We start from the raw sequence: 12,195 nt of genomic DNA on the forward strand, positions 1-12,195 counted from the left end.
GATATGAGAGCTTTCAGATGCATGGATATAGGAAAATCGTATGAAGTGGTGCTCAAAACGTTGTTTCGAAAAACGCCCATATTGAAATGATGTATCGATATGCGGGCATTCAGATGCGAAAAATGTTCTACATCCATACATTGTATATCCATATGTCGTATATCGATACGAGAACTCTCTCGTCTGAAAAGGGGGTAAGTGTGGCACTAACTGTGCACATCTGGCAATACAACCATGTTATGTTCCTCTTACAAAACTGTGCTCAAAACTAGTATTAACAAACTCATATGCCACAATCTTACAACAGCTGCTCAGTTTCTTGGGCAGTACAACATACAATCTACTTGGCGACACACTTGTTACCCTAACATGGATAAACACATCCCTGGTTTCACGGAAAAACGTATTGGTAGTACTTAGTTTTGTTTGTGTGTTCTTAAAGAAACAGGTAGACCTACAAATCAAATGCACACATTTCCTCTCTCAGAACATCAGTTCACAAGGACCCCATCCTATCCGAAACTTTAATTCGACATCATACTGTTACACAACAGCTTTTAAGAGAAGCTAACACACAAGCAACAATAAATAGTAAATATGGAATAGTATTCTTTGTACAAAACATAAACATTTTTTTACAAATGTCACCTCTTTCCAGAAAGCTAAGTGAAAATAGACGCCACATACTTCCACAAAGAAAACACTAATTCTCTGTCATAGGCTCAAGAAAATATTGTTCAGTTCCAGTATTACTATTAGAATCTGAAAAGACACAAAGGATTTGAGTTCCAGACACGATTGATGAGATAGAAAAATAACACATTCATGCAAATCTGAGAAACAAATTACAAGACAGAGAATCTTTCTCTATGTCATCTTCCCTGCGTTTCCCCAAGTCCATTTTTTGGTTTAAGTACAAGCATGAAAATCTTGGTTTAAGCTTTGGCATTTTATTCCTTCATGTGACGCAACACACTTTGTGACACTGAACATGTTAAGTATGAGAAACGAGGAACACATACCATCTGATGATTGTGACTTTGGGAGAATACTATTCGGAGATCAGACATACAACCAGTCAGCCTTAGAATCATCTCCACCTCTGCCACTCGATAATAGCAGGCACTGATAAAATTTTCTTTGCCTTTGTGGCTTCACAGCAGACCACGCAGCTGAAGCAACAAATGGTGCTTGGCGACAATGAAGTAGAATAACCACATGTGCTCTCTAGGTCACACTGGGATAAAAACAAGAACAACAACAACACAACCTTACATTCTCCATGTTTGCTTTACCCAGCATTACGGTGCTATAGTGCAGGAGCTATCTCCACATTTTGATGCATGAAAATCTGCCTTTGTGAAGAACACATCCAGTGCAGTTCCTTTCTTTTTTATTACATCACACCACACTTCTTGACAGCTAAAAAAACAATACACATCTTCCACCGGTGAATTCTGTGCAGAGATGCTACTGGCCAGCCTATACGATCCAATGGGGTTGAACCCACTCAGGACCACTTAGTGAATATAGCATTAACAACCCAAGCAGCACGGCTGCCACTGGGAATGAGAGAGTTAATCTCGCAGTGATCAGACATCACTAATGTTGTCCTGTTGTTTTGAATACTTGATGCTCTGACTGTATGTAGTCTGGGAAGGTAAGGGAGGGGAAGGTAAGGGAGGAAAAGGAGCAGTGGGGGTACAGACCTGGGCCCCGTTGCTAGAAACTTTGCGTTTAAACGCAACTTGCAACTGATTGTCACCGGCCAATCAAAATCATTGTTGCATGCATGTCTTCTTAATAGGGCAGACTTCTGAGCCAGTCAGAATGGTTGTTTCAAAATTAGCAATTATTTGCAATTGATTGCAACTTTCTTGCAACAGGGCCCTGATGAAGTCAACATAACTTTCAGCCCTCCTGCTGAAGCATGTCATCTCTGGCAGCTGCTAAGGGTCACTCCAAACTCACACTGTCACACCAAACTACATGTATGATGATAAGATTTGCTTCTTGCTATTAAAACCCTCTGTCAAATCTTGGGGTGCTACCTAAACTGAGGTATATGAGAAAAACAAAACACTGCCCAAGTCAAATGTAAGTGACAATATGATTTGGATATGATTTACATTTTGGCCAGTTCAAATATTTACAATGCTTTAAGTGACAGTGTTCATTGTTTAGATATTACAAGTGATGTCACTGTAAATCTACTTGTTACACAATGCTAAACATTAATCCAAATTTTTGGTGGGAGCTGTTCACAGCAGTTGCACAGCAGGTCTATGAACGATTGATCATGATAGGTCAATAATCAAGATTTATTAAACCTTTCTCTTATCTCCTTTCACTTAGTTATCATAATAGCAACACTATTTTCAGTGGAAGCAGGGCCCACATACATCAATATACCTTATCATTTTTTAGTTCATGGCAGTTTATACTTGTAGTCAGAAAAGTTCAACTCACAACTATAAGATTGTGTATGTGCATAAAAGGTTTCAGGACTTTCTCTTGGAGTGATAAACCCTACAATATTCATGACAGTGTGAAAATTTTACAATGACCCTGTACATATGACCATCTCAAGACTGCACACATTTTCCAAGTCTTAATGCAAATCGTTTTGCAGAAATCTTCCTTTCCGACAGGCTAATATCCTTGCAATACGAATATCAAAAAGTGAAACTTTAATCACGTCACATGGATCAACATAGGAGTTTGAAACAAATTTGATCTGGGATTTATGCTGCTGTTCTCTTGTTCATATTCAAGCGAGAGAGGCAGCTTAGTACGGCGTTGCGGCAGCATTTACCAACAGACGTTGCGGCCATTGGGTCCAAGTCTATATGGATGGACTACCGCTGCATTCTAGTTGCACATAGGTTGCCCCAAATCATAGGCAGCAGGATGGTTGTGAGCTGATGTGTAGAGTGGGTGAGAGGGGAGTTGGTAAGGGATGACAGCTATGAGAATGTGAGCACACACACATACTGCCTATGCCACTGCGTCTGATAATACTGTTACAGCTTGCAACAAGCCTGTCAAAGGCACTTGTCTCTTAAGCAATACCATCACTGCGTTAGTGCTGGAGGATAGACCAATCCTGATTTGGCATGTACTCTTCATGGCCTTCGATCGTCATGTTGTCTTTTAAAACACATACACAAGAGCACAGTCAGCATTGCTTACACTTTCCTCATCAGCACTACCTGGCAAACTTGCATTTGTCAGCCAAATAACATCACATTGAACTTTCAGAACCCTTCACAGACATGACATTGCTTTATACTTTGGCTTTCATTTATCTTTTGGAGAAAAAAAAAGTCCTTTGAACTCTCTGCCAAGCCTTGAAAAAAAAAAAAAAAAGAAAAAAAAAAGAGCATGACACTTATGTTCTTTAGAGCTTGGACAAGGCTTCACAACATGATAAAATCTCTTTACTACGAAACTTCCACATGAAGTTTCAGATAACCCAAAGGCTGGAGTCCAGTTTTGTTTTTTCATTTTCTTTTCAAGACAGGTGAGTAAAACCTAAACACTGTGGTAGCTTGCAACATTGCAATTTATTACACTTGTGACCTCAACTTCTTAAGCACAGGTAAATCAGCACATTCTGAATCAAAATATGAATAACTAGCAAAAACAGTCCATGTGCAATATCAATGTAGAAACTCTTGTGACATGCACACATATTGTTGCATGGACATGTGTGAACACCGAGGGAGCCCCACACAGACGGCAGAAATGGCAACAAGAAACGATCTCATGAGATCAAAGGGAAGAGATTGTCTGAGTGGGACAAACAAAATAAGAAATCATTTGCTGGAGAGATTTGAGTGGAAAAACATGAAAAACGGAAGAATGGGGAGAAATCTTCCAGTTCTGATATCTTAAACTATACCTGACATTTAATCAAACTCTCTCTTTGCATTGATTAGTTCTGAGTTTAGAAAAAAACAAAAGCAACAACCTCCAAATACCATCTCCATCCCGAATGCTTGATTCAGGAATGACATGAACCAAACTCTCCACCACTCTCTTCCCCAACTTTGCACAACCATTCTCATAACCTTAGGATTCTGGAATACACGAATGCTGTTTGGTGTAAGACACAGGCTTTAGCACTTCCCCCTCACGTCGTGCAAAGGGTGGCACACTTACCCGAACGCATGGGGAAATCCCCATTGCATATATTCCTAGCAGTGGCCTGCAGCATACTGTCAACCTACACACAAGGGAGGGAGAATACAAAGAACAAAAGCTCTTACAATAATGGTAACATGATCTTGAAGCACTTAATACTAAAGTAGTTCCTCCTCACTTGTCTTATAAAATACAATTTGGGTGATCAGGCATCTTCATCGGTGACAAGAGGTTGCAGAAAGAGTTCAGGAACATGAATCACACTGACAAGTAGATGCCAAGGGTAGCAGCTTCATGATTCCTTCGGGGAGGCAGCGGCTGCGGCTCGATTCTTTCCCAAGCTTTCTCCATCACAGCGGCGGGGAATCTCCAGGCCTCTCCCACTGGCCCGCGTCTTGCCACACTCCCGTGGCCTCTGTGCGCTATAGAGGGCTAATCATCACTGCAGCAGCTGGGCATGATTCCACAGGGCAGGGCTCCACTAGACATCACAAGACGCAGCTCATACGATGGCTTGTGTGCGCCAACATTTTAAACACGATCAGAGACTATAGCTGTCAGCATTTGGTTTGGCAGTCGCTTCATGATGACAAAATTCTCATACAACAACAAAAATAAAAGAACCAAAATGGAGAGGAGAAGAAATGAGTTTAAAACTTGGCAGTTTTTGCACAGGTGGGTAGCATAGAAGAAAACTCGCTAGAGAGTCTTTTTGCGAGGAAAAAAAAAGAGCAACGTTTGTATCCAGCAAAGGGATCAGTCTCACAACCTGTGCATTAGTCCTTGACCAGTCTGTAGATGTGGTGCTGTGCCCCGTGTTCACTGGTACACACCTCAAACACAAAAGCTATGCATAGTAATGTTTCCTGGGTGTCTCGGTTGGAAATCACCTGCAAGACAAACATATGAGACAGCGTGAGCACACTTTTCAGACTCGGTTTGATTGATTTTTATTCCTGCATTTCTTTTTCGTGCACAAATGTAACAAAACGGCAATTGAACAAAGTAATTGAGTGCTATCGAAATGAACAGTTAGAACAGATAAAGTGATTAACTAACATGTATGACATTATTCCATGGTGATTCTCTGCTGAAATGTTGAGAAAGTCTTCTAGGTAGCCTGATGGTGGCACTTACATATTGAGAAACAATGAGTGAGTAAAAAGTGTGCTCTTCTTTTTTTTTAATTCAAATTTTTCTTGAAGAGATAATCAAATCTTGATCTGTAACACAGATGGACTTCCAGCTAGAGTTGGCTCTTCCCAGCTAGCTAACTTTATGCTTTCTGACATGCAAGACTACACATTAACCCATTGAAGACGAGACCCGAGAATACTCTGGCAGGTGTCTATGGGAAATTTGTGTTATAGCAAAATCAGTCCTTCCTCAACGGGTTAAGAGAACAATTTTTCTGAAGCAAACTAAAGAGTAAATGTGACCATGCACCACAAAACAAACAAAAGGTCGCACCCCTTGATTTTAAGTGAGGACTCAACAAAGGTATTAAGTTTTTCATATTATCTGAAACAGCTAACATTCTTCTTCTACATTATTCTTAAGTTTGGGATCATAAAATGATTGGGAAAGTGCATTTTCAGCAGTTTTTCTACAACCCTTTTTTGTAAAGTAGTGAGATCAGGTATGTCTTACAGGCCCCTTTTCATTTCTTGATAATCCTTTGCACACTCTTGACTTTCAAGTCTGATAACTTTTGAAGGGATAATGCTACTGCTTTGAAAGTTGGCAATAATCATGTACAGAATGTGTTTAAATAATAGAGCATGCTCAATTTCAACTTGATCTGATAATCCCTTCATTGTTGTTGCTCCAGTGGTTAAGGCCCTGTTTTTTGTCTCATTCATCGCACAGCTAGCATGGTTTGGTAAAGATTAAGCGTTTGAATAGACAGATAGACCCTGTACTTCACAGCCTTTATTCTCGGTTCACACTTTTCCAGAGTGTGTTCTTTCTTTCCAATATTTAGATAGGTTAGGAGAGTCCACTTCAAGTGAGCTATACATCATTGTAAAGCTTAAGAGTCTGCTCTTTCAGAATCTCCCCTTAACTAAAAATCCCATGTCTGGCGACTTTTTGTTGGTTTTGTGATGCAGGGTCACAAATGGTCTTAAGATCAAAACATGGGTATAAGTCTGTTGCCAGTTGTCTGTTGTAGTCTTTTGTGTGGACTAACCTGAAGTATAGTGAAGTTCTCCAACACGCTGTTCATCATGTACTTCTCGGGGAGGTGTTTCAGCTTGTGGATGAAGTTGATCATGTACTCACACATGGGCGACCTGGCAATCTCGTAGATCCAGTGGCCATTCTCATAGCGCCCGTACTCCGTCTGATTTTTGAGGGGGAGACGAGCGGGGAGACACAAGGGGGTTGATTGATTGCAAGGAAGCGACTTGCTATTGTTGGTAGAACTTGACATTTAAAATCGTACGCATCACTCCTCTGTACTCGCTCACTACCAAAGGCAATTCAAGTCCCTTGGGATGTTGACATTTTCAGTGCAGTCATATGGTGTGTTACGATGGTGCACTGGGGCGGCAAGGTGCCTCAGTCGGCCATGTGTCTGCATGGCAGTCGAGATGGGCTCGAGGTTCAAAGCCCATCTGGGCCATGCCACGGTTTATCACGGTAACACATTTTCACCCCAACATTGTCTTCTTAATTGTTACAATATGACATTGTGATATCAAACGTCCTGTTTGAGCAAATACCTGGTAAGCATGATAATGGATGTTATCAGTGAGGTTTGATTGTATGCTACGCAAAAATATGCTACTATTTGATTTTCACCACCATCCCACCACACCCCCCCCCCCCCATCTTTTTCCTCTATTTCACCATGACTCCATGGCAGATTAGTAGTCATCGAAAACTCACCTCAACCTTTTCCACCACCTGTTTGCCAAATGAACAGACTTTGGTTGAACACGTGATGGTCATCTTCTCATCACTCTCGTAGCTGCAATAAAAGACAGGTATCAAACATGTCATTTAGTTACTGTTTAATGTGACACAAACGCACACACAGTCATACAAAAGACTATCACAGCTGAGTAATAATAATACTCCCACACTTGAAGCACACAACTCACAATCCATATGTGTGCAGGGTAGCAAATTGTACCAGGTACTGTAAAAGTGGAAATTTTTGCAAATTTCGCATAACCAGAAACTAGCATTAAAATAAGAGCACACACATTTTTGCTTGTTCCAGTAATTAATGTCTTAATTCCACAGCATTAAAAACACACAAAATTTATCTCACCTAGCCGAGTGCAAAAAATTACTCACGCAAAAATATCCACTTTTACAATAAAGGGCAATTAAACTTAAGAAACTAGATCAGCATCAAACAGCAAATGTAACCAGTCATTCTTCATTCATACTTCTCAAAAGTTTCATAGTTACACTACGTCCATCTGTCAATGTTTCTTGGTATGAAATTCCACAAATCTGCAGTGAATTTTGCAAAGCCAAATCATAATACAGTCTTAATTTCTCTGTGGGTTAAAATATGTATGTCACATGTTACTGAACAGAGACTAGTACGGGATTGCGTTGTCGGCCAAACTCCCCAAGATCTTACAGTAAACTTCTGTCATTGTTGTATCACATCTGAATCTAACGCATGCTTTCATGAAAGCAGCAACAGCTCATTAATTCAATTTGCACTAAACTCGCTAAAATGGACTTTGCAGCTGACTATCTATGTCTGCTACCAAACAGCTATGAAAAAAATGATTTGTGATGATTTGATTAAACTACATAACTGCTCTCAATGTTGTCTAGCAGCTTTATAACATTACATTTCAAAGGCAAATAAAGACTATACTCACTGGCTGGTCACTCCATAGAAGACATCTGTTTCATCAGACATGTTGGTGTTGAGGTCCGCCTACAAATACACGCATAAAATGGCACAGCCTCATTTTCACAGTGGTCTTTGTTACGGTTCATGCACAGTTTGGATGGTGTACAAAATTGCACATTTCACAAGAGGGAGATTAAAAAAAGAGAAGAGAGAAGCATTTTATGTGAGATAGGCTGAATCAAACCGGTGAGAAGGATTATTCATGCAGAATCATAATTTTGAGTACTTCTTATATATTCCCATATTCTCCCAAGCGTTGACATATTCACATCAGGTCAACCCTGTTATTTAACTTGTCACAAATATATTACATCATTTTTTTTCATATCTAGGTTTTTTTAATGAAAATAATGAGACATCATGCTATTTTCTAAAGAACCTGTAAGAATTCAACCTATCATTATTCATCACGTAACAATGCTCTTGAAATATCTTTGGAGACTTGAGTGTCACAGAAGTGGAGTTGGCAAGCCATCGGGTTTTCACTCACCCAGAATTTGACGAGGAAGAAGGCCTCTGACGGTCCTTTCTCGTAGAGGTCCTTGAGGCCGCCCTTCTTCTCGGGAAACTTGTCGTAGATTTGTCTGACATCTACGGCCTGTACATCGGCGAACAAAGCAGGTGAATGCGTGAGCAGTGGGGCGTTGGATCAACAGAGGACAGAAAAGGTGGACTCATCACACAGGTATATCATATAAATCTTATTGGATCTGTTATTCTCTTTTTTTTTTTTTCTTTGGCATGGGTGCGTTCGAGCGCTCTCCTAAAGCGAACTGTACCGTACCGTACCCGCGCCAGAGGAGTGCTCGAACGCTCCTAAAGTGTACCGTACTGTACTGTACCGAGCCAAAAGTGGACCACTTCCCGATGTGCTCCAAAAGCGTACCAAAAGTTCACTGTAAAGCATGCGCGTATCATGCGCATACATCACAATGCAAAGACATCATTCTCTTTGTTCAGGACAGCTGCAAGTAGTTCAAGCACTAGGTGGGTGACAGTCTTGCTACAAAAATGTGTGACCTTCTCTAAAAATAACTTGTGAAGTACACTTTCTCAACAGAGCGCTCGAACGCTTCAAATCTGGCACAGTTCGGTACGATACGCTTTGGTCCAGTTCGCTTTGGTTCGCTTTAGAGCGCTCGAACGCAGCCTTAGACCTTAATAATAAAGAAACATTAGGTAGCTGACAAAACTTGCATTGAAAATAAGTATTTAGCAGAAGTTTCTCATCTCAAATAACTGTCCCTTTTACATAAGTTGCAGTATACCAAGATAAAGAATAAGCAATTGCATGTTTGGTTTTTTTTTTTCTCTCTCTCTCTCTTTGAAATTACATTTTTTAGTACTTGGCTACATGAAGGTCAAGAGGTTATTCATCTCCTTTACTGAGCCTGCCTGTTTAACTCATAAATATTTGTATATCATGTGTATTTGATTTACAGGTGAAAATAAAAAACATGGCTTGCTCAGAGAATGCAATGGAGAGAATACCACGAGGTGTACACTTCAGTGCTACCAGTGATACGCTGACTTGCATGCTATCTTTATGATGATATGATAATAACTAGCTTCTCTGGGGCTTGACATTCTTGATTTTGGCATACCAGGGTTCTTGAAATGAAAATGAGACTTAGGCAGCTGCAGCACAAGGATTTCATCACATATTCCAATGCATATCGTCGTAACGTGATGTATTTCACAAGTACACTCATAAAAAGTATCTTTAATTTGAGAACTTGTCTAACACATCCATAGTTTCAATCTACACGGGTGTTGCAAAACTTAACGTCTATCTCTCCTTGTTTTCAACGTAAAAAAGAGACAGCTTTTTTTTTAGTATTGTCTCAAACTAATTGTTTTTGCTCAAGAGTCAGAAATATGTGAAAAGTATTTCCTCCTTACCTCCAGAAGTGGATCGTAGAAGCTGACATTTGGACCAAGGTGAACAAAGAAGTGCTTGTTGTACTGGAGTGGGGAAGGGCAGGGACAGAGTGGAAGACAAAAAACAGAGAATAATAGTTGAGTGGTTTCCTGAGGAGAAAATTTCCAAGAAGGCTCACCAGATTTTTGTATCAAGTGAATTACTCTAAAAGAATGCTTCATACTTTATACACATATGGCCTATTATGCATAAGATCGTTCTTATTTCTGCTCCATTCTCCAGGGCAATTCAGCTAATGTACATTCATCACACTTTAAAGATATGTACGGACAGCCAAAATTTCTTGATTCAGAACAGTAGAATTCTTATCCAATCAGCATTCAGATTATATTCAATGATTGTGAAAACATATCATTGCCCTGTCCAAAGGGAAAAAAACAACATTTGTTGGACGAAAAGAGGAGTATTGGTATGAATGCCACAAGAGCAATCGATTGTGTAAATTCAAACTCTGAAGGACAGTACGAGCCATACTGAAATATGCCTGTTTCATCTCAGGCATTGTTTACCTTGAAGAGGTGAAAAACACACACATTCACTCAAAGAAGGTATAACCACATTCACAATTAAGAAACAAAACTTCCCTGCCCAAGTGGGCTGTATTAGTTCATGCAAGGAGGTTTGAGAAATGGAGTCACAACAGTCTTATTCGCTTTGATCCCATGCTCGAAGCCGCCACTCAAAAATATTTGAAGTATGTGTCAAACTGGATCTGCTGCTCAGATGCGAAGACAATTGACGTGTGTCTCATTGCATAATCACCAGCCACTTTCCAAGGAAGATATGTCTTTGTGATGGTAATTACTTTTCGCAATTCCTACTTACAAACGATGGGCGGTAGACTATGGTAAAGGCACGGGGGTGCGCGAATAGAAATTGCTCAAATATTGCTGAAATAGATATCAAAATTACTCGACTGTACGCTAATCTGACATATTAATTTATAAAGAACTATACTTGAAGATGATACCATATTAGTTTCATTTAGCGGAAATAAGGAGAAAAGTGATAAAACCGCCTTTCCTTGAGGGTAAAATTTCAAACACTTTCACAAAATACAGCTTAGATTTACACTTTTGCACATATTTTCGAACGGAATTGACTTTTGTTTTATATGCTTTATCATTAGGTGAAATTTCATTGCATTTAACATATAAACGAGCAGCATATACCCGATATTATGTTAGCATTAAAAATGAATCTTCAGATTGCTCAGAAAGATAGCGGCTTCAATCATCGAACATCAAAGGCACAAATGCACTTGTGGAATTCTTTCATCTATCAATAGTAAACTGACAGCTGATTGAATAATTATAGTCAGTTGTAACTCCATCTCTCGAACCTCCTTGGTTCATGTTTCTTTCAATAAACATGCCAAAATCTGGAGATTGCCTCAACTGAATCATTTTATTGTAACTTTGTTTTGTTTTGTTTTGTTTTGCTTGTTTGTTTGGCAGGCTCAGAATCTCCTGATAAAGTGCAAAAAAGTAAATACTTTTTCCTCTATAAGAAAATTCTTCATAAGTTTGCAATGTAGTACATCTCATCTCTCGTTTTTTGTTTGTTCTTTTTTTTTTTTTTTTGGTAAACTCAGAATCTCCTGATAACATGCAAAAAAAAAGAGAGTAAATACTTTAGCTTCTAAGAAAATTCTCCATAAATTAGTTTGCAATGTAGAACATCTCATCTTTCTTGACCCGTTCCGATAAAGAGCATGGAAAATAAGATGTTTCTCTCCCATACATAAATGCCTCTCAACCTTGGGGCCCATCCCTGGGGCCCATCCCTGGCTTGCCATTATTGAGAGATGCGATCTGCACGGGTCACTTACATTCCAGGATGCTAAGTGTTTACAAGCTCCCACTTACAGAAGCATATTCCAAATTTTTCTCGCGTGCTCATATTTGGATGAGTATTCAAAAGACGAACAAACCACATTCTTCCCCCTAGTGAAAAAAAGAAGAAGTCATCATATACACTTGAAAATGTTTTATATCAAGGGTTACTCCAACGTGTGGATCAAACACACACACACAAAAGCGACAGACGCGAAGATGACAAGACAAGTAGGGACCTTGAGATTTGTGATTTTTTTTCTTCCCCAAAAAAAACTTTAGGTAATGGTAAAATACTGAACAGCAAGCATGCTTAACTAGCAGTTACTTAATGAGAATGGTTGATGACCTAGATTTTTTGAGGCATCCATTTAAAATTCCATTCA

General features: G+C 39.5%; 1 protein-coding gene across 7 annotated transcripts in view; it reads right to left on the reverse strand.

The window, feature by feature from the left end:
* Positions 1-1,922: 1,922 nt before the first annotated feature.
* LOC139714384 (transcriptional enhancer factor TEF-1-like) overlaps positions 1,923-12,195 on the reverse strand; it is a 74,405-nt gene continuing 64,132 nt past the window's right edge. For all 7 annotated transcript variants that reach the window (XM_071626094.1, XM_071626095.1, XM_071626090.1 and 4 more), the window contains exons 8-13: positions 9,935-9,997; positions 8,523-8,630; positions 7,998-8,056; positions 7,039-7,120; positions 6,338-6,490; positions 1,923-5,036 (exon numbers count right to left, since the gene is read on the reverse strand). In XM_071626094.1, coding sequence (XP_071482195.1) covers positions 4,923-5,036; positions 6,338-6,490; positions 7,039-7,120; positions 7,998-8,056; positions 8,523-8,630; positions 9,935-9,997 — 579 coding nt within the window. In that variant the 3' untranslated portion in view covers positions 1,923-4,922. The remainder of the gene's footprint in view (positions 5,037-6,337; positions 6,491-7,038; positions 7,121-7,997; positions 8,057-8,522; positions 8,631-9,934; positions 9,998-12,195) is intronic.

The sequence above is a fragment of the Diadema antillarum genome, unplaced genomic scaffold (genome assembly GCF_040938485.1).
Source record: "Diadema antillarum isolate AM-2024a unplaced genomic scaffold, OU_Dant_1.0 seq00002261_RagTag, whole genome shotgun sequence".
NCBI lineage: Eukaryota > Metazoa > Echinodermata > Echinoidea > Diadematoida > Diadematidae > Diadema > Diadema antillarum.